This window comes from Pelophylax lessonae (assembly GCF_965119305.1).
Source record: "Pelophylax lessonae genome assembly, chromosome: 10".
In the NCBI taxonomy this organism is placed as follows: Eukaryota; Metazoa; Chordata; class Amphibia; order Anura; family Ranidae; genus Pelophylax; species Pelophylax lessonae.
The window spans coordinates 9,277,302-9,303,501 of NC_138777.1; the positions used below are offsets into that span (position 1 = coordinate 9,277,302).

General features: G+C 44.5%; 1 protein-coding gene across 2 annotated transcripts in view; it reads right to left on the reverse strand.

Annotated features, from left to right (window-relative positions):
* NELL1 (neural EGFL like 1) overlaps positions 1-26,200 on the reverse strand; it is a 1,211,404-nt gene that overhangs the window by 43,707 nt on the left and 1,141,497 nt on the right. For both annotated transcript variants that reach the window (XM_082270280.1, XM_082270281.1), the window contains one exon: positions 17,044-17,237. In XM_082270280.1, coding sequence (XP_082126406.1) covers positions 17,044-17,237 — 194 coding nt within the window. The remainder of the gene's footprint in view (positions 1-17,043; positions 17,238-26,200) is intronic.

Genomic DNA, 26,200 nt, shown 5'->3' on the forward strand with positions numbered 1-26,200 from the left:
GAGCACAGGCCTCCCCCCAGCATGAAAGGAGACCAGTTCTATGCCCCACTGGAAACTCTCCTCCCCTGGCAAACTCCCAACTGAGCTGTCCAAGCTCCCCCCCAACCCCTCCTGGCAGCCAGGTTGGGAACCCATATTCAGCCAGGGAGTAGAAAGTACCTAGAGTGGAGTTTCAGCCTGGAATGGGGGTCAGGAGGAGGCCAGGGAGAGGGAGAGTGGGAGGAGGGCCAGGTCGCTACACCATGGGCCTCTGGTTTGTACTTGCCCCCTGGGCCGAAAGTTGCCATTCAGCCCCTGATTTCGCCTCATGGGGTAAGGGTAATCATGAGAAAAGTGAGGAATCAGTCCAGAACTACACAGGAGGAGCTTGCGAATCATCTCAAGGCAGTTGGAACCACAGTCACCAAACAAACCATTGGTAACACAATATGCCACCGTAGATTGAAATCCTGCAGCACCCGCAAGGACCCCCCCCTCAAGAAGGCACATGTACAGTCTGTCTGAAGATTGCCAATGAACATCTAAATGATTTAGACAAGGATTGGGTGAAAGTGCTGTGGTCAGATGAGACCAAAATGAAGTTCTTTGGCATTGACTCGACTTGCCATGTTTGGAGGAAGAAAAATGCTGACTAGGACTCAAAGAACACCATCCCTACAGTCAAGCACAGGGAGGCGGAAACATTATGCTTTGGGGCTGTTTCTCTGCTGAAGGTACAGACTGACTTTGCCATATTGAGGGGCCAATGGATGGGGCCATGTATTGTAAAATCTTGAATGAGAGCCTTCTTCCCTGAGCCAGAACACTGAAGATGGGTCCATGGATGGGTCTTCTAGCATGATAATGACCCAAAACATACTGCCAAGGTAACAAAGGAGTGGCTCAGCAGTGATGTCTTTGACGGGATGGGCCATGATGGATGGGCCGAAGACGTCATTGCTGACGAAACACTTAGGATGCCATAATTGGTCATGCCCTAACACATCACTTGCCAATCACTGTCGGCGTTTGCTTATGCCAACTATCAACCTGCCGCTCCGATCCTGCTCTTGTATTGATTTTCAGTTGGAGCTCAGCTTAGCTTCAAACTTCCAGAAAAAAAAAATCCCCCAGAAACACTGGAATGTAATTTTATCCGGGTGATTAGAAGAAGTAATCAGGGATTGGTCCTCGCAGTGGCTGTCTGTTGAATATAAAATCAGTATTGTGATTTATTTATAAAGCCAAATTAGCGGGTGAGCGTCAGTCTGGAGCGATAAATTGTCCCGGTGATTACCGATGACTCCTCATTGATCGCTTACTGCTCAGCACTCCATCATTGTTACATCTGCTGCAGGTCTTTCCTCTCACTGCTGCCGATTAGCACCCCGAGAAATCCCACTGCAGGCGAGACGTGCGCATTACCGCTGCGCCCACTTAAAGGGACGTGCAGTTTTTTTTTATGGTTCCAACTATTTAAAGGGAGTTTTTAGGAGAAGTAACTACACTCACCGGCCACTTTATTAGGCACACTTTGCTAGTAGCCGGTTGGACCCCCTTTTCTTCGTGGCGTAGATTCAACAAGGTGTTGGAAACATTCCTCAGAGATTTTGCTCCATAGTGACATGATAGCATCACCCAGTTGCTGCAGATTTGTCGGCTGCACATCCATGATGCGAATCTCCTTTTCCACCACATCCCAAAGGTGCTCTATTGGATGAGATGTGGTGAGTATGGAGGCCATTGGAGGACAGTGACCTCATTGTCATGGTGAAGAAACCAGTGGTGAGATGATTGGAGCTTTGTGACATGGTGCATTATCCTGCTGGAAGGAGCCATCAGAAGATGGGGAAACTGTAGTCCTAAAGGGATGGACATGGTCAGCAACAATACTCAGGTAGGTTGTGCCATTTAAAGCAATGCTCAATTTGGACTAAGGGTCCAAAGTGTGCCAAGAATTTATTCCTCACACCATTACACCAAACCACCAGCCTGAACCGTTACCCCCCCCCCCCCACTCCTCCCCCACACCATTACACCACCACCACCAGCCTGATCCGTTACCCCCCCCCCCTCCCCCACACTATTACACCACCACCACTAGCCTGAACCGTTACCCCCCCCCCCTCCCCCGAAGCCATTACACCACCACCAACCTGAACCATTGATACAAGACATGATGGATCCATGCGCCAAATTCTGACCCTACCATCTGAATGTGGCAGCTGAATTCTAGACTCATCAGACCAGGCAACATTTTTCCAATCTTCTATTGTCCAATTTTGGTGATCCTGTGTGAATTGTAGCCTCAGATTCCTGTTCTTACTGACACGAGTGGCACCGGGTGTGGTCTTCTGATGATGTACCTCATCTGCTTCAAGGTTCGATGTGTTGTGCGTTCAGAGATGGTATTCTGCATACCTTGGGTGTAATGAGTTATTTGAGTTACTGTTGCCTTTCTATCATCTTTCTATCATCTGGAACCAGTCTGCCCATCAACAAGGCATTTCTCTCCACACAACTTCCGCTCACTGGATATTTTCTCTTTTTCCCACCATTCTCTGTAAACTCGAGAGATAGCTGTGTGTGAAAATCCCAGTAGATCAGCAGTTTTTGAAATTCTCAGACAAACCCATCAGGCACCAACAACCTTTCCATGTTCAAAGTCACTTAAATCCCCTTTCTTCCCCACTCTGATGCTCGGTTTGATCTTCAGCAGGTCGTCTTCACCACATCTAGATGCCTAAATGCATTGAGTTTCTGCCATGTATTTGGCTGATTAGCAATTTGTGTTACCAAGCAATTAAACAGGTGTACCAAATAAAGTGGCCAGTGAGTGTACATGTAACAATATGTAACTATTTGCAACATAACTGCTATGTATGTAACTATACGCAACAACGTAACTACTGTATATCTAACAATATGCAACTATGTGCAACTACTGTATAAGTAGCTACTGTATATGTAACAATATGTAGCAATATGCAACCATGTAACTACTGTACATGTAACAATATGCAACTATATAACTACTGCATATGTAACTACAGTGGGTACAGAAAGTATTCAGACCCCCTTAAATTTTTCACTCTTTGTTATATTGCAGCCATTTGCTAAAATCATTTAAGTTCATACTTCTTCCTCATGAATGTACACATAGCACCCCATACTGACAGAAAAACACAGAATTGTTGACATTGTTGCAGATTTATTAAAAAAGAAAAACTGAAATATCACATGGTCCTAAGTATTCAGACCCTTTGCTCAGTATTTAGTAGAAGCCCCCTTTTGATCTAATACAGCCAGGAGTCTTTTTGGGAAAGATGCAACAAGTCTTTCACACCTGGATTTGGGGATCCTCTGCCATTCCTCCTTGCAGATCCTCTCCAGTTCTGTCAGGTTGGATGGTAAACGTTGGTGGACAGCCATTTTAGGTCTCTCCAGAGATGCTCAATTGGGTTTAAGTCAGGGCTCTGGCTGGGCCATTCAAGAACAGTCACGGAGTTGTTGTGAAGCCACTCCTTCGTTATTTTAGCTGTGTGCTTAGGGTCATTGTCTTGTTGGAAGGTAAACCTTCGGCCCAGTCTGAGGTCCAGAGCACTCTGGAGAAGGTTTTTGTCCAGGATATCCCTGTACTTGGCCGCATTCATCTTTCCCTCGATTGCAACCAGTCGTCCTGTCCCTGCAGCTGAAAAACACCCCCACAGCATGATGCTGCCGCCACCATGCTTCACTGTTGGGACTGTATTGGACAGGTGATGAGCAGTGCCTGGTTTTCTCCACACATACCGCTTAGAATTAAGGCAAAAAAGTTCTATTTTTGTCTCATCAGACCAGAGAATCTTATTTCTCACCATCTTGGAGTCCTTCAGGTGTTTTTTTAGCAAACTCCATGCGGGTTTTCATGTGTCTTACACTGAGGAGAGGCTTCCATCGGGCCACTCTGTTAAAAGCCCCGACTGGTGGAGGGCTGCAGTGATGGTTGACTTTCTACAACTTTCTCCCATCTCCTGACTGCATCTCTGGAGCTCAGCCACAGTGATCTTTGGGTTCTTCTTTACCTCTCTCACCAAGGCTCTTCTCCCCCGATAGCTCAGTTTGGCCGGACGGCCAGCTCTAGGAAGGGTTCTGGTCGTCCCAAACGTCTTCCATTTGAGGATTATGGAGGCCACTGTGCTCTTAGGAACCTTAAGTGCAGCAGAAATCTTTTTGTAACCTTGGCCAGATCTGTGCCTTGCCACAATTCTGTCTCTGAGCTCTTCAGGCAGTTCCTTTGACCTCATGATTCTCATTTGCTCTGACATGCATTGTGATCTGGAAGGTCTTGTATAGACAGGTGTGTGGCTTTCCTAATCAAGTCCAATCAGTATAATCAAACACAGCTGGACTCAAATGAAGGTGTAGAACCATCTCAAGGATGATCAGAAGAAATGGAAAGCACCTGAGTTAAATATATGAGTGTCACAGCAAAGGGTCTGAATACTTAGGACCATGTGATATTTTAGTTTTTCTTTTTTAATAAATCTGCAACAATGTTAACAATTCTGTGTTTTTCTGTCAGTATGGGGTGCTATGTGTACATTCATGAGGAAGAAGAATGAACTTAAATGATTTTAGCAAATGGCTGCAATATAACAAAGAGTAAAAAATTTAAGGGGGTCTGAATACTTTCCGTACCCACTGTATATGCATCTATATAACTACTGGGGAGGGGGTTGCACATTTGTTTTATGATTGTCAATGGAACAGAAAGCAAAGGGAAATCATCCAATGGGGACACTGGTTTTGGTGACATGAAGGATTTCCCCTTTTTTAAAAAAATATTTTCTCTGACTCTGTTGTGTCTCCAGGAAAGGAAGTGAAGGGAAATTTACATAACGGGGCACCTACCCATTAACCATTTACAAATTAAAAATCCCCGGAAATATTTTGGCTGTAGATGCTACATTTTATGGTATCTAACAAGAAAAAAATGCAATATGATGCACCTTACATGGCGTCTGCATTCGTTTTCTTTAACCTTCCTAGCAGTATTCCTGAGTGTGGCTCGGGGTTAAATTTCAGTGCCAAAAGTGGTAACCCCCGAGCCACACTCGGGGTACCGCTAGGAAGATTGCTGGATCCTGGTAGAGGGGTTACTTACCTTGTCACCGGGATCCAGCGATGAATCCCAGCGGTGTGCGGTGGCAAATCTTCCTCCCGATGCTCCATGCCCCGGCTTCCGTCTCCTGCGACGTGACGTTCACAGGGGGTGGAACCGGCGGCAAATTCAGAAGTAAAACACACCAAACACACTGATACAATGCAAAATCCTCCAGTTGCACCACAATTCAAAACTTCTTTACAGTATACGAGACATTGTCATGAAAAGACTTGCGGTTGTAGAAATCTTATCTTTCTGGATGGAGGGAGAATGTCCTTCGATCTCTTGTGCCTCCAGAAGCTTTGGTTTTAGTCTTGGTGATTCCAGCAACAATGTTCTTCTGAATATTATTGATCCATTTTCCAAGATGATAAAATTTACTGCTCTATTCTTCCATTTTCAAGTTTTAGTTTTATTTCAGACAACCTAAAATAGCCACTTGCCGACTGTAATACGTATATATATGTTGCGTTTTGCAAGTGGTTTCTTGAGGTAATGGCTAAAGCTATCAGCCATTAACCTAGGTATTTTTTTTTTTCATCCAGCGAAATGCCTTTCTTATGAAAGCAGTCCGAGCTTCTAAGTAGCTGGATCACTTTTCAGAAGCATCGGGAGGAGTTGTCACCACCCAACCCCTCCCCCACTTGCTGGTGTTTCACTTACTTTCCTGGTAAAGTGCCACTCGCAGACAAAAAATATCATTGTCCTGTTTTCTCCATATGTGTTTATGGGATAGGGCTCCCACATCCGCTGGGGGAGACATTTTTAATGTCCACTGGTTCGTGCCTGTCCTGCATTCCGCCCTACCCTGGGTAAGGCTGATATGGGGTCTTTTTTGTCTGGGAGTGGCACCTTTGCTATATCATATTATATGTTGTTATTACTTGTATATAATTACTGTATGCATTTATTTATTTTTATTTTTTTAGGTTTCTAAAATCAGATGCGGAATCAGACCCTGTTCACACAGGGGCGACGCTACTTGCTGGGGCGACCTGTGAAGTCGCGGTGCACAGCGTCATGCACGGACTACATATCATTGAAGTCAATGCAAGTCGCCTCCAGGTCGCCCCAAAGTAGTACAGGACCCTTTTTCTAAGTCGGAGCAACTTGTGTCGCTCCTATTAGAACGGGTCCTGTACTACTCAATGGCAGGCGACCCACCGCGACTTGTCAGGCGACAAAGTCGCCTGACAAGTCACGCTAGTGTGAATGGGGACTAAAGCTCTCTATACAAAACATACAAAAAAACTCTTAAAGCCCCTGAAGAAGCGGTTAGATCCTACGAAACATGTCGGGCACAATCTGCTAGGGTGAGTTTCTTTGCGGTTATTATACCGCTCTTTACTAGTCCATTCGTGGTATCTATATAGAGCTTTTCTCAAATGTGATGTGTTGTTTAACCGGTTGCCGACCGCCGCACGACTATATACTGCGGCGGTCAGCCCCGGCCAGGCAGAGTGACGTATCGGTACGTCACTCGCCTGTCACTGACTTGCGAGCCTATTGCGGGCGGGCGCGCGCCCGCCCGCCGCGGCTCGTTCACAGACAAGTCAGTGCGTGTGACCGGCGGACTCGATGTCCGCCAGTCACACTACGATCGCTCCTGTGAAGGGAGAAAGACAGAGCGGCTTGTGTAAACAAGCTGCCTGTCAGTTCTCCCTGTGTAAAAGTGAAGATCTGTCCGTTCTACTATGTAGAACGGTTGATCTTTGCTTTTACACCAATAGGAATGTCCCTGCACAGTTAGAATCACGCCCCTAGGACACACTTAACCCCTCCCTGTCCAATAAAGTTAACCCCTTCCCTGCCAGTGTCATTTTTGCAGTAACAGTGCATATGTATAGCACTGATTACTGCAGTAATGTCACTGGTACCCCCAAAAATGTCAGTCAAGGGTCCGATCTGTCCGCCGCAATGTCGCAGTACCAAAAAAAAAATCGCAGATCGCCGCCATTACGCGTTAAAAAAAAAAACACCAAAAATGACAAAAATCTTTCCCTTTGTTAGTAAACGCGATAACTTTTGCGCAAACCAATCAAAATACGCTTTTTGCGATTTTTTTTACCAAACATAGGTAGCATAAAACAAATTGGCCGAAAAATGTTAAAAAATTTTGATTTTTACATTTTTTTTGGGGAATTTCATATAAAAAAATGTGAAAAATATTGTTATTTTTGCAAAATTTACGCTCTTTTTTTGTTTATAGCGCGTGATCAAAAAATCGCACAGGTGATCAAATACCACCAAAAGAAAGCTCTGTTTGTGGGAAAAAAAGGACGTCAAATTCGTTTAGGTACAGCGTCGCACGACCGCGCAATTGTCCGTTAAAGTCACGCAGTGCCGAATCGCAAAATACCCCCTGGTCGGAATGGGGGTAAAATCTTCCGGGGTTTAAGTGGTTAAAGATGACCTGTCTATTTTGTATTTTTTTCTTCTCATTGATGATTTTATGATGATGTAATACATTTGAATTTTATATTGGTATTTCCAGTGTATGTTCAGTATTTATGGTACCATCAAAGCCCATTATGCCTCTAATTCTTCTCTATATCTAGACTAGGATGTAGGTACCCTCATCAAAAAGATTATGACACCTTGTAATTGATATATATAAATGTTTGGGAGTTCTAAGTAATTTTGTAGCAAAAAATACAGATTTTTACTTGTAAACAAAAAGCGCCAGAAAAGGCCCGGTCTTCAAATGGATATTAAATATTCTCCTTACAAGGTGTTCAGGGCATATGGAGAATTGCCCCGGGCTTGTCTACATCTACGAAGAGGCTCTGACCAAACTGGGTCTAAGAGAACACGACCTCCATATTAAACTCTATGCAGCGCAAGAACACAGCAGGTAAGCGGTTCAACTTTCTTCCAAACTTTTTTTTTTTTTTTTTTTCCGCCGCTCGCACTGACATTCTTCACACAGCTGTGTTTTCCTTCTCAGTCCAAAATAGAAAGTTATATATTAAAAAAAAAAAAAGTGTCAGTTAAAAATGGATGCAGGTTGGAGATTGCACGGCATAAAACAGACACCCGGAGTAATCTGGAGTAAACGACCCTGCAGGTGTTGCTCGGCAATGTGCTTCCACATTTGCATATTCCATTTAATCCTCGGGACGATTATAGATTCTCATTACAGCGCGAACAACGGCGCACCGCCGCAAAGTTACCAGAAGTCATTCCAGAACTTGGTGGAGCCTTAAAGGGGAGCTCCCGACCTAGATTTTAACAGTGTGATTGCTTTTATTTATTCTGCTTTCGTGTACATCCTAAAATAACGAATGATGTTTTCAAAAACCTTTGTTCGTAGGGAAGCGTATTTTTTTTTCTTTTGTCTTTGTCCATAATTCGTAGATTAACCCTCTCCTATTTGTCTTGGTGACCACTGTCATTGTCATGTGAGAGGAAATCTACCAGTGGGGACACCTAGTGCCGAGACAAGGTCATCCAGCGCCCAGGGCAAAGATGCCCAACTGCGCCGCCCCCCCCCCTTTCCCTTGGAGTTAGGGCCAGGGCACCCCCATTCCTGCAATGAACCATTGCACCCAGGGCAGCCGTCCCTCTTGCCCACCCTTTGTCCCGTCCCTGGGAACACCTATTCCGGTGTCAACTGTATAAGAGGGGAATTTCCCTCACTTTGGACAGATTTTTTAATCTAAGCTAATGAGCGGGTCTGGCTTCTGTCTTTGTCCATACTTAGTAGATTCACCCTCTCTTATTTGTCTTGGTGACCGCTGTCATTGTCATGTGAGGGGAAATCTACCAATGGGGACACCCATTCCGGTGTCAACTGTATAAGGCGGGAATTTCCCTCACTTTGGACAGATTTTCTTTCACTGTTTTTCTGGAACAGAAAAGGAAGGAAAATCTCCCCAGGAAAAAATAGTCTTTAACGGCTTGCCGACAATCGACCGTAGTTTTACAGCGACAGGTTGGCTCTGTCCCACAAAACGACCTACCTGTACGTCACTTTGCACGACCACTCGCGCCTGCCCATTCTCCACAGGGGAAGCTAATTAGCGGGTCTGGTGGCCGTAATTGCTGCCGGGCATCCGCGATCGCTCCCCATGGAGACAGAACGGAGGTCTGCCATTGTAAACACAGCAGACCGCTGTTCTGTCAGCAATGAACACAGGGATCCTGTGTTTCTCCTATTTCCCCCCTTCTCTCTCTCTCTCTCTCACCCCCTTCTCTCTCTGTCTCTCACCCCCCTTCTCTCTCTCACCACCCTTCTCTCTCTCTCTCTCTCACCCCCCTTCTCTCTCACCCCCCTTCTCTCTCTCTCACCCCTTCTCTCTCTCTCTCTCTCTCACCCCCCTTCTCTCTCTCTCTATCTCTCTCTCACCCCTTCTCTCTCTCTCTCTCACCCCCTTCTCTCTCTCTCTCTCTCTCTCTCTCTCACCCCTTCTCTCTCTCTCTCTCACCCCCCTTCTCTCTCTCTCTCTCTCTCTCTCTCACCCCCTTCTCTCTCTCTCTATCTCTCTCTCACCCCCTTCTCTCTCTCTCTCTCTCTCTCTCTCTCTCTCTATCTCTATCTCTATCTCTCTCTCACCCCCTTCTCTCTCTCTCTCTCTCTCTCTCTCTCACCCCCCTTCTCTCTCTCTCTCACCCCCCTTCTCTCTCTCTCTCTCTCACCCCCCTCTCTCTCTCTCTCACCCCCCTTCTCTCTCTCTCACCCCCTTCTCTCTCTCTCTCTCTCTCTCACCCCCCCTCTCTCTCTCTCTCTCACCACCCTTCTCTCTCTCTCTCTCTCTCTCTCTCTCACCCCCCTCTCTCTCTCACCACCCTTCTCTCTCTCTCTCACCCCCCTTCTCTCTCTCTCTCTCTCTCACCCCCCTTCTCTCTCTCTCTCTCTCTCTCACCCCCCTTCTCTCTCTCTCTCACCCCCCTTCTCTCTCTCTCTCACCCCCCCCTCTCTCTCTCTCTCTCTCACACCCCCCTTCTCTCTCTCTCTCTCACCCTCCCCCTTCTCTCTCTCTCTTTCCTTACAGGTCTCTGTGTTCATTCCATAAGCCCATCCCCCCACAGCTAGAAATCACCCCGTAGGGACACATTTAACCCTTTGATCAACCCTGGTGTTAACCCTTTCCCTGCCAGTGTCAGTACAGAGACAGTGCTTATTTTAGCACTGATTACTGTAGTAATGTCACTGGTCCCCCTAAAAGTGTAAAAAATGTCAGTTAGGGGTCCGATCTGTCCGCCGCAATGTCGCAGTCCTGCTAAAAATCGCTGATCGCCGCCATTACTAAAAAGATAAATAAAAATGACATAAATCTTTCCCCTAGTTTGTAGACGCGATAACTTTTGCGCAAACCAATCAGTATACACTTATTGGGATTTTTTTTTACCAAAAATATGTAGCAGAATACAAATTGGCCTAAAATGATGAAAACATTTTATTTTTTAAATAATTTTTATTGGGAATGTTATATAGCAGAAAGTAAAATATAAAAATGTGCCATATCGCAAAAAATGGCCTGGTCATTAAGGGGGTAAAGGTCCAGAAAAAAGATCTTCTAAGCCTCTTCCAAGTCTTTCCTATTCCCAGTGGTGTAGCGTGGTGGTGGGGGGGGGGGGGGTCAGCCAGTGTAGTCACCCCAGGTGCAACATTCAGAGGGGTGCAGACCGTACTGAAGCCATATCCCCACCTCTCCTTCAGCACAGACCCTGTCCAGACAGGCCGGACCCCTCCCTGACACACTGCAGCAACAGAGTCGCCAGCACCCTGCCAATGGAAGTCCTGCACTGCATGAGGACATGAACTAAGAATGGCTACAAAACAGCCTTTGGAGTCACCTTTGGTTCCAAGAAGCCTTTTGGAAATCCAAAAACCTCCACAAAATAACAAAATTAGGATTTGGTCATCAAAATCCATGAAGCAATGAGTGACTATCGGGACAACCAACAAGATGGCTGACCACCGTGTGTCACACAGTGTTGAAGATTGGTTTGGGATGCCCTTGACAGACCAGCCAGATAAGATGGTGGGACAAAAAAATCCCACCAGAGATACAAAGATAGAAAGGTGGGACCTGGTGACAAAGGCAGTCAAGCGAAGGTCAGGGAATAGCAGCAACAGATATAAGGCAAAAACAGCCTTTGGGGCCACCTTTGGTCTCAATCTTTTTGGAAGTCCGAAAACCTCTAAAAATGATAAAATTAGGGTTTGGCCATCTAAATCCATGAAATTTGCTCTGAATGTAACTCAATTCAGAATTTAGAATCCACTCTTACACAATGAGTGATAATCAGGACAACCAACAAGATGGCGGACGGCTGCGTGTCACCCAAATACAGGGATAACTATGCGTTTCCTCAGCTGCAATGCTGATGAATTATTCATGCGCATTCGTTGCTCAGCTCAATATTTTAATTGAATTTAAAGATGATGAATTCATTACGAGTTGATTTCAATTAGCGTTATTGGGATGCGCAGCTCTGGGGGGAGAAGCAAAGTCCCGGGTTATGCTGGATTCAAGTAAATATTTGCACCCAGAATAAATGCCTGCAGCGTTTGGGCCAAAGTCCCAAGCCGATTACCTGAATCTTGCTTGATTTGCTTGATTAAAGCACACCTGCAGCTCTGGAGGAAACTGTCTGCTATGCAGGATGAGCTCATAGTAGGCAAAATATAAAGCTTTGTCTGTGCTGTATACCAAGAACTCGGATGTACAGTTGTATACGTAACAACATTTCAGTCCTGGCCCTTGTTGGGTAACCCCCCCCCCCCCCAGTCCACCTAACACAGGGCCGGGACAAGGTGTGGGCAGGAGGGACAGCTGCCCTGGGCACAGTGGTAGAGGGATGCACCCTCTCATTGCACGTTTCAGGTCAGTGACTGGCAAACAGCTAGTGCTGTCAGACCTTGCTCCAATATACCCACTGTGCCTTTCATCACTTGAAGATTTTTATTTGTGAGTAAAACTTGACAGGGGTCCTAGCCCTCCTTGACTTGACATTTTTGACTCAAAATACGCTTTAAAGCAGATCTTGCAGTAAAAGGTTGACAGGGGTCAGAGGCATAACTAGAACCTTCAGGGCCCCGGTGCAAGAAACCATGAAGGGCCCCCCCGGACCCCTGGCCGGGACCCTTTCCTTTCAAGCCTGGGGCTCTTCCCACTGATCCTGGGGCCCTTTACTCTCGTTGTGGGGCCCTTTATTACAGTCCTGCAGCAGGACCCTTTCACAAGTTCTGCAATGGGTCCCCTTCCTGCCATCTTGGGGCCTCCCCCACTGTGGTGGAATGCCAGGGCCTGGTCGCAAGTGTGACCTTTGCGATCCTGGAAGTTCACCCACTGGCGTCAGTGTTTTTTTTTTTATAATTTGGTATTTTAATTGTATTATTTTTTTATCATTTTATGTTATTTTTTTACAATGTCACTGACTATGACTCTGTCCATTCAGAAAAGGAAGGATCTGGTAAATGACATATTTACCGACCCCCTTCCTGGTTCTCTATTGTGACACATCCCCTGCAGCAGCTGGCAGGAGAGGGAAGGGAGCACAGTGGGGGGGGGGGGGCACACAGGGGCCCCGAGACAGCAGGACACAAGTGAACTGGATAGGAGGAGTGGCGGGGGCAGTATAAAGAGGAACCAATCTCCTCCATTATCCTCCTGGTTTCTGTTCATGCTTTCTCTACATGCTGACCCCGCCGCCCCTCCTATCCAGGTGTACAGGGGAGCCGCACAGGCCCCCTGGAGCATGTTGCCCGGTTGCAATTGCAACCCCCGTAGTTACGCCCCTGACAGGGGTCCTTACCCAACACTTTAAAGCAGACCTTGCACTAAATTTCAAGGTTCACGTATGTGGCTGCCACCTGTTGAGGAAACACTGCATTACAGGAAGGAACAAAAAACGTGCTTAAAATACTCCCAGATTCATGCCGATGATGTCTCTGTGCCTTGTGAGAGAGCTCAGGATCCCAATTCTTGTCAAGACACTACAGCACTGTAGAGGAATGTGTTCTTGCAGGATTTGGGATCATCCGTTTTCCCAGGTCCCACAGGAAGACCCACTGACATAAGCTCACCTAAGCAAACCAGTCAGAGGCCTTGGAGTAAGGTAAGTCTTTTTTAATGGTTTTCTTCCAAAGTGTCTTTTTTTTTCCCCCATAATGCAAGGGTTTTGACAGCAGGGGGCAGCACTAAAATCCAAGAACCCCACACAAATTAAAAAGTCCGACTGAAGTCCAAAGTATTCTGAAGGAGAGGTCAGTGATGGCAACCTCCATATGTTATAGTGCATCTGTCCCCGGGCTATGGACGTTAAAGGTTTTACATATCAAAAAGCAGTAAAACAAGCCCTCCCCAACCTCTCCAGCTGATTGTACTGTGAAATAATTAATTCTCAAAGATCATAACAAACACTGAAGTCGGCTGTGTGTTAACGTTCGAAGGCTGCCAAGACCCCATTCTCCATAGAAACAAGCTTCAGACTTTATTGCCTCTGTTGCAAGTGTTGATGATTTTTTCCACAATGCCTGCAGCTACAAGAAATGAGTGAGGGCTTGTTTTTACCAGTTGTGGACAGCAGGTGTGCTACATGCTTAACCACTTCCCGCCCGCCCTATAGGCAAATGACAGCGGGAATGTGGTTGTGTTATCCTGACCGGACGTCATACGACGGCGGCAGGATAACACAGCTCTGGGCGCCCCCCGGGGGTGCGCAGAGCGGCGATCGGTGATGCGAGGTGTCAGTCTGACACCCTGCATCTCCGATCTCGGTAAAGAGACTACTGACGTAGCTCTTTACCATGTGATCAGCCGTGTCCAATCACGGCTGGTCACATCGTAAACAGGAACAGCCGTTGATCGGCTTTCCTTAGTTCGTGCCTGACAGGCATGAGTAAAGGAGCGCTGATCGGCGGCTCCCCTGACGGGGGGGTCGGCACTGGTAATCAGATCATTGATTACCAGTGCAGAGCCTGGGGGGGGGGGGGGGATGCCACTAGATCCACCAGGGATGCCCACTATGACCCCAGGGATGCCCACTATGACCCCAGGGATGCCCACTATGACCCCAGGGATGCCCACTATGGCCACCAGGGATGGCAATCAGGGCTCAGGGAGCCCCCCATTGCCCTCCCCATCAGTGCTGCCCGCCAGTGTCCTGTGTCCTCCCTATCAGTGCTGCCCACAAGTGCCCATCATTGCCATCCTTTAGTGTCGCCCACCAGTGCCCATTATTGCCCACCAGTGCCGCCTATCAGTGCCCACTAGTGCCCATCAGTGCCGCCCGTCAGTGCCGATCAGTGCCGCCCATCAGTGCCCATCAGTGCCGCCTATCAGTGCCCATTAGTGCCCGTCAGTGCCACCTATCAGTGTCCATCAATGCCGCCTATCAGTGCCCAGCAGTGCCGCCTATCAGTGCCCACCAATGCCGCATATCAGTGCCGCCTATCAGTGCCACCCCATCAGTGCCTCCTCATCAGTGCCTGTCAGTGCAGTCTCATCAGTGCTTATCAGTGCAGGAAAAAACTTATTTATTTACAAAATTGTATAACATAAACAAAACTTTTTTTTTTTTTTTTTTTTCAAACTTTTTGGTTTTTTTTTATTTGTTTAGCAAAAAGGAAAAAACCCACAGGTGATCAAATACCACCAAAAGAAAGCTCTGTTTGTGGGGGGAAAATGACATAAATTTGGTGTAGGTACAGTGTTGCATGACCGCGCAATTGTCATTCAAAATGCAACAGCGCTAAAAGGGGAAAATTGGCCTGGGCAGGAAGGGAGGGAAGTGCCCTGTATTAAAGTGGGTAAATACACTTCATCAAAGTGTGTGTAGTACATCCTTTCCTTTTGTCCCTCTGCTGTTCCCACTCAAACGTACTGGAAAGTCTCAGCTGTCAAATTGACAGCCAGGGGTTGCTGAGAGAAAACAACAGCTGTAGAAGTTAATGCTGTCAAAAAACAGACCATCTGACACAGTGTTCATAAACACTGTTGTGACCTGAGACCGAGAAGTATAAAGTAACATTATTTATACACATTGTTCATAGCTGAAACCGAGAGATAAAAAGTAACGTTGTTTAGCCCCTTCCAGCTGCTGCCTTACAGTAGTTTTAAGGAGATTTTACATGGCGGGAGGTGGAGGCAGGCATTCCGATCACATGACCACTGTGATTGGCTGTCACATGATTGGAAAGCTTGTGATGGCAAGTATGCATCGGGAGCTTTCCAATACACACTAGTCTGTGCTGTGCTAAAGATTTTTACATAGGGCTGCATATATGAGGCCTTTCTGCATTAAAGCCCAACTGTTGAGAGGCCGCATATGCGTGTATAGCTGGCTGGAAGAGGTATATAAAAAAAAAAAAAGATCATACAGGAGGTAGAGACCCAAAGAAACATTGTTTATAAACATTGTTCAGATGGGAAATGGAGAGATAAAAAAGTGACATTGTTTTATAAACACTGATCAGATGGAAGCTAGAGATATACAAAGTAACATGGTTTATAAACATTGATCAGACGGGAGATAGAGATACAAAGTAACATTGTTTATAAACATTGTTCAGATGGAAATAGATACAAAGTAACATTGTTTATAAACCTTGTTCAGAGGAGATATTGATTATAAACCTTGATCAGATGAAAGACAGAGATACAAAGTAACATTGTTTATAAACATTGTATCTCCCATCTGATCAATGTTTATAAACCATGTTACTTTGTATCTCTCTATCTACATCTGAACAATGTTTCTAAACAATGTTACTTTGTATATCTCTCTCTCATCTGATCAATGTTTATAAACAATATTACTTTGTATCTCCCATCTGATCAATGTTTATAAACCACATTACTTCGTATCTCTCTATCTACATCTGAACAAAGTAATATTGTTTATAAACATTGATCAGATAAGAGAGAGATACAAAGTAACATTGTTTATAAACAGTGTTCAGAAGGGAGATGGAATAGATACAATTTAACATTGTTTATAAACATTTAAACATTGTTCAGATGGAGATAGAGAGAGCCAAAACAACATGGTTTATAAACACTGATCAGACAAGAGAAATAAAGTAACATTGCTTATAAACAGTGTACAGACAGGAGATGGAGAGACACAATGTAACATTGTTTATAAACATTGATCAGATGAAAGATACAAAGTAACATTGTTTATAAACATTGATCAGGTGAGAGATACAAAGTAACATGGTTTATAAACATTGTTCAGATGGGAGATAGAGAGATACAAAGTAACACTGTTACTTTTGTTTCTACTTTGATTTATTTCTGCAGATTAAAGGGATGAGCTTCAATCTGTATATGATGTCAGAGAAAGAAAACTGACAAGTACATTTTTTTAAAATAAAATCAAGTTCTATTAACCCTTAGTTCACCACTCCTCCTTTTAAATATTTTTCTCTATTTTTCTAACCATTAATATTTACGTTTTTTTTTTTTTTTTTTTACTTTTTCTTCAGTGTCACTTTAAACAGGACAAAGTATAACTATACAGCATGTGAATATGTATACAGTATAACACACACTCTACAGTAATACTATTTTATTTTTTTTACTAACATTGATCAAAATAGAAAAATTAGCTTTTTTTTGTTTTGTTACTTTTGTTTGTCTATGGACTGCTTATAAATAATTATTTGGCAGACAATATCATGGGGAAAAAAAAAAAAAAAAAACCAAAACAAAAAAACGTGTTTGTGTTATTACCTAGAATAACAAAATAATGTATGTATCTTTTTTATTTTTTAAGGACAAACTTATTGCTGAATAAACAGGTCCATATGCAGAAATTGCTGAACTGGTTAAAGAACTTTCACTGCTTGTTCAGAATATATAAATACTTTAGTGTGCAATGTCTGGGATAGTCTGGGCGAAGGTTTTAGTAGAAGATGAAAGATCCCCCCCCCCCCCCCATGGATGGCGAGTGTGAGATGTTACCTTGCAGGAGCACACAGAGCAGCGGTCCTCTTTCAAAGTCCAGACTTGCCCGTTGCGCTTAAGCCCGTCATCGTGAGGACAATCGCCGGTGCAGGACGGTCCTGATGGGCAGAGACAGTCAAAGCCGCCTTCAAGGTTCACACAGGCAGAATCGTTCCAGCAGGTGTGCGTCCTTAGTGCGCATTCATCAATGTCTGTGAAAAAAAAAAGAAATAGATGAAAATAATGCTGATGTTTTCTGTATCTCTTATACAGAATAATGTAAAACATGGCAGTGCGATTGATAGTCCCTTAAATAGGGCTACCAATACGATCTGGATATATGGATATTCTTTATTTAAAAGTCATTTTTAAAACCTCCCTGAAGAATCATTCAAAGGTTTCAAAGGGGGACGAGAATGGAAGATAATTAACCACTTAAGCCCCGGAAGATTTTACCCCCTTCATGACCAGGGCCTATTTTGCGATTCGGCACTGCGTGACTTTAACGGACAATTGCGTGGTCGTGCGACGCTGTACCTAAACGAATTTGACGTCCTTTTTTTCCCACAAACAGAGCTTTCTTTTGGTGGTATTTGATCACCTGTGCGATTTTTTGATCATGCGCTATAAACAAAAAAAGCATCAATTTTGCAAAAATAACAATATTTTTCACATTTTTTTTTTATGAAATTCCCCCCAAAAAATGTAAAAATCTAAATTTTTTAACATTTTCGGCCAATTTGTTTTAAGCTACATATGTTTGGTAAAAAAATCGCAAAACGCGTATATTGATTGGTTTGAGCAAAAGTTATCGCGTTTAATAACAAAGGGAAAGATTTTTGTCATTTTTGTTGTTTTTTTTTTTTTTTTAACGAGTAATGGCGGCGATCTGCGATCTTTTTTTTGTGGGACTGTGACATTGCGGCGGACAGATCGGACCCTTGACTGACATTTTTGACACTTTTGGGGTTACCAGTGACATTACTACAGTAATCAGTAGTATACATATGCACTGTTACTGTAAAAATTACACTGGCAGTGAAGGAGTTAACTGTATTGGAGAGGGAGGGGTTAAGTGTGTCCCTAGGGGCGTGTTTCTAACTGTAATTGGCTGTGGCTACTGGTGTAAGAACAGAGATCAACGGTCCTACATAGTAGAACTGTGTGATCTCCATTCTTACACAGGGAAGAATGACAGGCGGCTTTGTTTACATTAGCCGCCTGCCTTTCTTCCGGTGTAATGGACGATCGCGAGTGCCCGGCGGACATCGGGTCCGCCAGGCACACGCGCGGGGGGGGGTCCGTGACCGCGCGGGAGCGCGCCTCCAGCGGCGCGCGCTAGCTCCCTAGAGCCTCACAGGCTAGCGACGTAGCCCTACGTCGCTTTGCCTGTGAGGGGCTGACCGCTGCAGTAAATAGTCGTGCGGCGGTCGGCAAGCGGTTAAAGACCGACTTGAATGGCGCTAAGGCAAAGATGGTGGCTGAAATTTATGTTTTTCAGCCATCAGCCCGTTACCACTTTCTACCCGACCTATTGCAAAATGACAGCTGGGCAGGACTTTTAGTCGTTCCTGGTGGACATCATGTGACGTCCATCTAGAATGCGCCTCACCACTGGACACAGGCGCTGGCAGAATGTTGTACGGACCCTCTGCTGGTACAAACTGATCACTTTGACCAATTACAGCAGATCACATGACAGTTGTAAACAATAGAGGGCTTCCTTTCATTCCATCTATTGTGTACAATTGCATTGCTAGCTGTGATTGGTCACAGTGATCACTTGGCACACACAGGGCCAATCACAGTCCATATGTACCATGTGATTAGCTGTGGCCAATCGCAGCAAATCACAACAACAATCACTGAATGAATCCGTTTCATTCAGTAAAAATGGTGGCTTATACTGTATCAATAAAATTCACAGCTATAAGCAATTATAATGTGAAAAAAATAAAAAATAAAAATCCTGATCACTTTCCCAGAGTAGTAGAGTGTTAACACTGCATTGTTCTGGTCACAGTGTGTTAAAAAAAAGAAAAACATAATACAGAAAAAAAATGAAGAACAAATATTGTTTTACATACTGTCGCCAGTCAGTGTCCCTAATCACAGCTTCCCCAGTTGTATGAGGACGCTGTACTGGTGACAATATGTTAAAAAAAAAAAAAAATTAAATTGTGAACATTTTTTTTTTCACTTTCTTAATTTTCCAAAAATTATGACAAAAAATTACAACTTCAAAAAATGTGTAATGCCTTGTTGTAAATACCTTGGACGGTCTACTTTCCAAAAAAGGGGCATGGGGGGGTGTCGGTATTTGAACTGTCCAGGTGTGTTTGGGCCTTTAAGAAATGTGATAGGCCATCAGTACATCAGGATTTATTGATTATCAGATATATACCATAGTTTGTAGACTCTATAACTTTCCTGTAGACTAAATAATATACACTGATTTGGGTTAATTTTACCAAAGAAATGTAGCAGAATACATTTTGGCCTAAATTTATGAAGAAAGATTATTTATTTTATTTGCAAAATGTTATAACAGAAACAAAGAAAAATGCTGGATTTGGTGTGAATGTCTCTGACCAAACAATCAGAAACAGACTTCATGAGGGTGGCCTAAGGGCCCAACATCCTCTTCTGGGCCCTGTGCTTACTGCCCGGCACCGTGGAGCTTGATTGGCATTTGCCATTGAACACCAGAATTGGCAGGTCTGCCACTGGCGCCCTGTGCTTTTCACAGATGAGAGCAGCTTCACCCTGAGCACATGTGACAGACATGAAAGGATCTAGAGAAGCCGTGGAGAATGTTATGCTGCCTGTAACATCGTTCAGCATGACCGGTTTGGTGGTGGGTTCATGATGGTCTGGAGAGGCATTTCCATGGAGGAACATATAGACTTCTAAAGGCTAAAAAATGGCACCTTTACTGCCATTAGGTATCGGGATGAAATCCTTGGACCCATTGTCAGACCCTACGCTGGTGCAATGGGTCCTGGGTTCCTCCTGGTGCATGACAATGCCCGTCCTCATGTGGTGAGAGTATGCAGCCAGTTCCTGGAGGATGACAGAATTGATACCACTGAATGGCCCCTACACTTGCCTGACCTAAACCCAATGGAACACCTCTTGGACGTTATGTTTCGGTCCATCAGACACTGCAAGGTTGCACTTGAGTCTGTTCAGGAGCTCAGTGATGCCCTGGTCCAGATCTGGGAGGAAATACCCCAGGACACCATCTGTCATCTCATTAGGAGCCATCCCACTACGTCATCAGGCATTTTTTCAAAGCACATCGGGGCCATACAAGCTACTCCGGACCATTCTGAGTTGTTGCAATGAAATTTAAGCAAAATGGACTCGCCATTTTTTCACTTTGATTTTTGGGGTGTCTTTGAATTCAGCCCTCTGTAGGGTGATCATTTTCATTTCCATCAAATGTTGTGGCACCCTTTCATTCCTAACACATTACTCAGTCCATACCAGTATAGATCCTAACACATTACCCAGTCCATACCAGTATAGATCCTAACACATTACCCAGTCCATACCAGTATAGATCTGAACACATTATCCAGTCCATATCAGTACAGATCCTAACACATTACCCAGTCCAAACCAGTATAGATCCTAACACATTACCCAGTCCACACCAATTCAGATCCTAACACATTACCCAGTCCATACCAGTATAGATCCTAACACATTACCCAATCCATACCAGTACAGATCCTAACACATTACCCAGTCCATATCAGTATAGATCCTAACACATTCCCCAGTCCATACCAGTATAGATCCGAACACATTACCCAGTCCAAACCAGTATAGATCCTAACACATTACCCAGTCCACACCAATTCAGATCCTAACACATTACCCAGTCCATACCAGTATAGATCCTAACACATTACCCAATCCATACCAGTACAGATCCTAACACATTACCCAGTCCATACCAGTATAGATATCCAGCATAATGTTTTTCCCCATTGAGATCCAATGTGTTTTTTCGAAGTGTTCCCTGCATTTTTTTGAGCAGTGTATAAATTAGTGTGGATGATGATTCCTCTTGGAATAACAGCAGTAGATACTAAGAGTAATTCAGGTATTCCACCCAGAAGGTTTATTTATCATTTTTCATGGCGTTGCGGATATGAAGAATTCCAGATTCTGCATCTTGTCATGTAGCTGTCACAGAAGGCTCTCCATATTTCATGCTCCATCACTGAGATTTACCATAAAACCTCAGTGATTGTACTTAAAGGAATAAGCAACACCACCGTAGCAGCAGATGAGTAAAGGGTACTCTGTGCGGCCTTTTATCATTGAGTGCCTTCTTAGAGGAACATCTTGTTGCACCGATTCGGATCTCAAATGATCACAGTCCACCGCAATGTTTACATACTGAAATTATGCTTTGCAAATCTTTTGTAGCAAATGCAACTGGGAACCTTGGAGTGTCTCATTCTAGCTGTCATAGAGAGGGATGATCCTGGGGTCAAGACAGGAATAAGGGAGCTAGAGTAACTGGTTGGACGAGGCTTCTGTGTTGTCATCCTTATCCTGACTTCACTAACTACTGACCTGTTGACCTGGAAAAAGCATGCAGTCAGTGACGTCTAAAGATCCATCATGCTTGCTTGTTGGAGGTAAGGGGCTATATAGGGAAGTAAGAATGTGGATGGCCCTTCCAGAACCTGCACATTCAACCAGGTGTAGACACTGGGCATGATATGGAGGCCTAAAAAAAAGTTATATAAAAGTACACAACAGGGCATATACAGTACACCCTATCCTTCTGCCCCACTGCCACTACTCCCAAAGTACAAATACAAAGTATCATTGTTTATAAACATTGATTAGACAAGAGATAGAGAGATACAAAGTATCATTGTTTATAAACATTGATCAGACGGGAGATAGAGAGATGCATAGTAATATTGTTACTTTTCTATTTACTATGTTTAATTCATCTGCAGATCAAAGGCATAAACCTTGATCTGTGTATGTTAGTTGAAGTAACTTGACAAAAAAATAAAGCAAAACAAAAACCCAGCTGTTCTCCTTTAGGCTACATTCACATGTCGGCGTAGCGATCACGGGCAAAATTACTGCGATTCTTTCCGCGATCCGGAAATCATTGCAAATCGCGGGGCGCAAAAAAAATCCCAGGATGCATGACGCCCCAAAGAAGCTCTTGTACCTTTTTTTGGGCGTCATGCATCCCGCAATTTTTTCTGCGCGATTTTACCCCGATTCGGCAGGCGGAATTCGCGGCTACATCACACAGCATTTGGGGTGCTATTGCAAATCATGGGCAACGCACAGGCGTCCCGCGATTTGCAATTATTTCCGGATCGAGGGCAGAATCGCGGTGATTCTGCTTGCGATCGCTACGTCGACATGTGAACGTAGCCTTAGAAACATAGAAAGTGATGTTGGAAAAAGACCAAGTGGTCCATCAAGTCTGTTTTTTTTTTTTTTTAAATATATGATTCGTTTTGTTTTTTCATTAACTTTTTTGTCTGAGTATAGATCTATGTATCTATGTTTGTCCCAAGCATGTCTGAAGCCATTTACTGTTGGCCAACTCACTACCTGTGCTGGAAGTTTATTCCAAGCATCAACTACCCTTTCAGTAAAATAATACTTTCTAAGATTACTTTCGAAGGTTCCTCCAGTTAGTTTAAGGTCATGCCCCCATTGGTCGTGGGGTGGGGGGATAGTGCCCCATCTTTAGTGTCAGTGGGAAGAATGGTTTGCAGGCACTGACATCAGCGTGAGGAATAGTACTCCATCACTGGTGTCAGTGAGAGTGATAGTGCAACATCCTTGGTAACAGGGGGAAGTATAGTGTCCCATCATTGGTGTCAGTAGGAGGAATAGTGTCCCATCATTTGTGTCAGTGGGAGGAATAGTGTCCCATCATTGGTGTCAGTGGGAGGAATAGTGTCCCATCATTTGTGTCAGTGGGAGGAATAGTGTCCCATCATTGGTGTCTGTGGCAGGAATAGTGCCCCATCATTGATATCAGTGAGAGAAATAGTGCCCCATCATTGGTATCAGTGGGAGAAATAGTGCCCCATCATTGGTATCAGTGGGAGGAATAGTGCCCCATCGTTGGTGTCAGTGGAAGGAATGGTGCCCCATCATTGGTGTCAATGGAAGGAATGGTGCCCCATCATTGGTATCAGTGGGAGGAATAGTGCCACATCATTGGTGTCAATGGAAGGAATGGTGCCCCATCATTGGTGTCAGTGGGAGGAAGGAATGGTGCCCCATCGTTCATATCAATGGGATGCATAGTGCCCCATCATTGGTGTCAATGGATGGAATTTTGCCTCATCGTTGGTGTCAGTGGGAGGAATAGTGCCCAATTGGGCATTATTCCTCCCCTAACACCAACAATGGGGCACTATTCCTCAACTGATACCAATGATGAGGCATTATTCCTCCCACTGACACCAATGATGATGCAAAATTCCATCCATTGACCGCAATAATGGGACACTATGCATCCCACTGATACCAACAATGGGGCACCATTCCTTCCTCCCACTGACCCCAACAATGGGGCACCATTCCTTCCATTGACACCAATGTTGGGGCACTATTTCTGCCACTGATACCAATGATGGGGCACCATTCCTTCCATTGACACCAATGATGGGGCACAATTCCTCCATCTAACACCAACAATCATTGGTGTCAATGGAAGGAATGGCACCCCATTGTTGTTGTCAGTGAGAGGCATAATGCCCGAAGGGTCAGGTAAATGTAGACAAAAGGGCACATCTGGCCTGTATGATGCAGTTTTGGGACCACTGCCCTAGATCAATAATCCACTGTTATTTCTTAAAAAATTTAATAAAAAAAAAAAAAATCACATCTTGTTCATTTATAAACACATTCAGCCTTCTATATTAATATTCTTGCATAAGTCAGATGTTGAAACTTCTCTATAAAGTCTGCACAATACAATTAGAAGCACAACACTGCCCAGAGCTGGCCCGGATGGACTTCTGGGCCGCGCTCCTGCACCACCGGGCCGCTCCAGATCTCAGCAAACCCCGAACCCTGGACACTTTTTATATCATCATCTCACCCAAATATCTGTTCTAGCTTTATATCTCTCCACCTCCACCCCGGCCCTGCCCTGCCCTATAACTCTCTGATTTGTTCATGAAAATAAAACACAAGCATTAAGTCTCTCTCAATCATGCATTGTGAAAGACGTCAAGCCGATAAAATGGAGCCGAGTGCGTCGCCTGCTTCATAAAACAGCTCATCAGTCAGTTTTAGAAGCTCTAACACATAATATGGTGAGCAGTGCCGGGGAAAGGAGCCCCCCGCCCCCGCCCCAACCACGCAATTACTGTCCAATGTCATTTACTGCTCAGATTTATGGCACCGGCAACACAAACAGCCCCCAAATTTACTATATGAAGCAATGTGTGTAGAGCTGATTAGTGCTGAGGTGCGGGTGGGGGCTGGGGGGTTATTTCTCCATAAAACGCAGAGTTTGATCATTTTATATGTAGATTTCTTTTTTTACTTTTTTTTCTGTATAAGAGAAGAATAACATAAAAATCTTCTCAGTGGGGGGGTCATAATTTAGTTTGTGTGCACAGTTTTCTTACATGGGGCAGCGATATTTCCTTATTACATATACATGCTGTGCACCCTGGGAATGATGCACAGTGATTGAGCTTTGCTGTTCTTCCCTCTCTGTACAAAATTACCAATAGGAAACCTCCCTCTGCCCTTTGAAACAATTGCCTTTCTTCTCCATAAAAAAAAAAACAGATTCATCTATTTTTTCATTGCTACTGATCTCCTGCAGCCTCTTTCAGCCACTTCCTCTCTACATGCACTCGCTCCAGCCCTGCACATCATTGCTTCGGACCAGGAGTCTCCAAAATCTGGCCTGCTAGTACACTTTATCCAGCTCCCAGCTAGTGTCCTCAGACTGAAGTGGAAACTGGTGTACCACCATCACCACTGCCACCACAACCACCACCTCCTTCTCAATCCATGGCTCCAGAGCCTGTGCTCAGACTGAAGTGGAAACCAGTGTAACACCACCCCCACCACCACTACCCCAAAATTCAGTGTTTTGGACTCTTACTTTTTGATATCTTTATAAATGATATCGGGTCTGAGATTAATAGTACCATTTCAGTCTTTGCAGATGACACCAAGCTTTGCAGTGGAATAACTTCCTTACAGGATGTCTCCAACTTACATGACCTCACTGTTTCATTGGGCAACTATGTGGCAAATGAGGTTTAATGTTGATAAATGTAAAGTTATGCACTTGGGGGCTAAGAATATGCATGCATCATACATACTAGAGGGAGTAGAACTGGGGGAATCCATAGCGGAGAAGGATCTGGGGGAATCCATAGCGGAGAAGGATCTGGGGGAATCCATAGCGGAGAAGGATCTGGGGGAATCCATAGTGGAGAAGGATCTTGGGGAATCCATAACGGAGAAGGATCTGGGGGAATCCATAGCGGAGAAGAATCTGGGGGAATCCATAGCGGAGAAGGATCTGGGGGAATCCATAGCGGAGAAGGATCTGGGTGTTCTGGTAGATCATAAGCTTAATAATAGCAAGCAATGCCAAGCTGCGGTTTCCAAAGCAAGCAAAGTTCTTGTATTAGGAGAGGCATGGACTCCAGAGAGAGAGATATCATCTGTACAAATCATTAGTAAGACCTCATCTGGAATATGCAGTTCAGTTTTGGGCTCCAGTTCTCAAAAAGGATATCAGGGAACTGGAGAAAGTGCAGAGAAGGGCAACCAAACTGATAAGAGGCATGGAGGAGCTCAGCTATGAGGAGAGATTAGAGGAACTGAATTTATTCTCTCTTGAGAAGAGGAGATGAGGGGGGAATATGATCACCATGTATAAATACATAAGGGGGGATATGATCACCGTGTATAAATACATAAGGGGGGGATATGATCACCATGTATAAATACATAGGAGGGGATATATAGTGAACTTGGTGTTGAGTTACTGGTTCTCTATGGGGTTCACTTTAAGGTCAACACAGAGGACAAGGGGGCGCTCTTTACGTCTAGAGGAAAACAACTTTTTTCCTACTTACCGGTGCTACCAATGTTCTGTAAAAACAGCCCACTCGTTGAAATTTCAAAT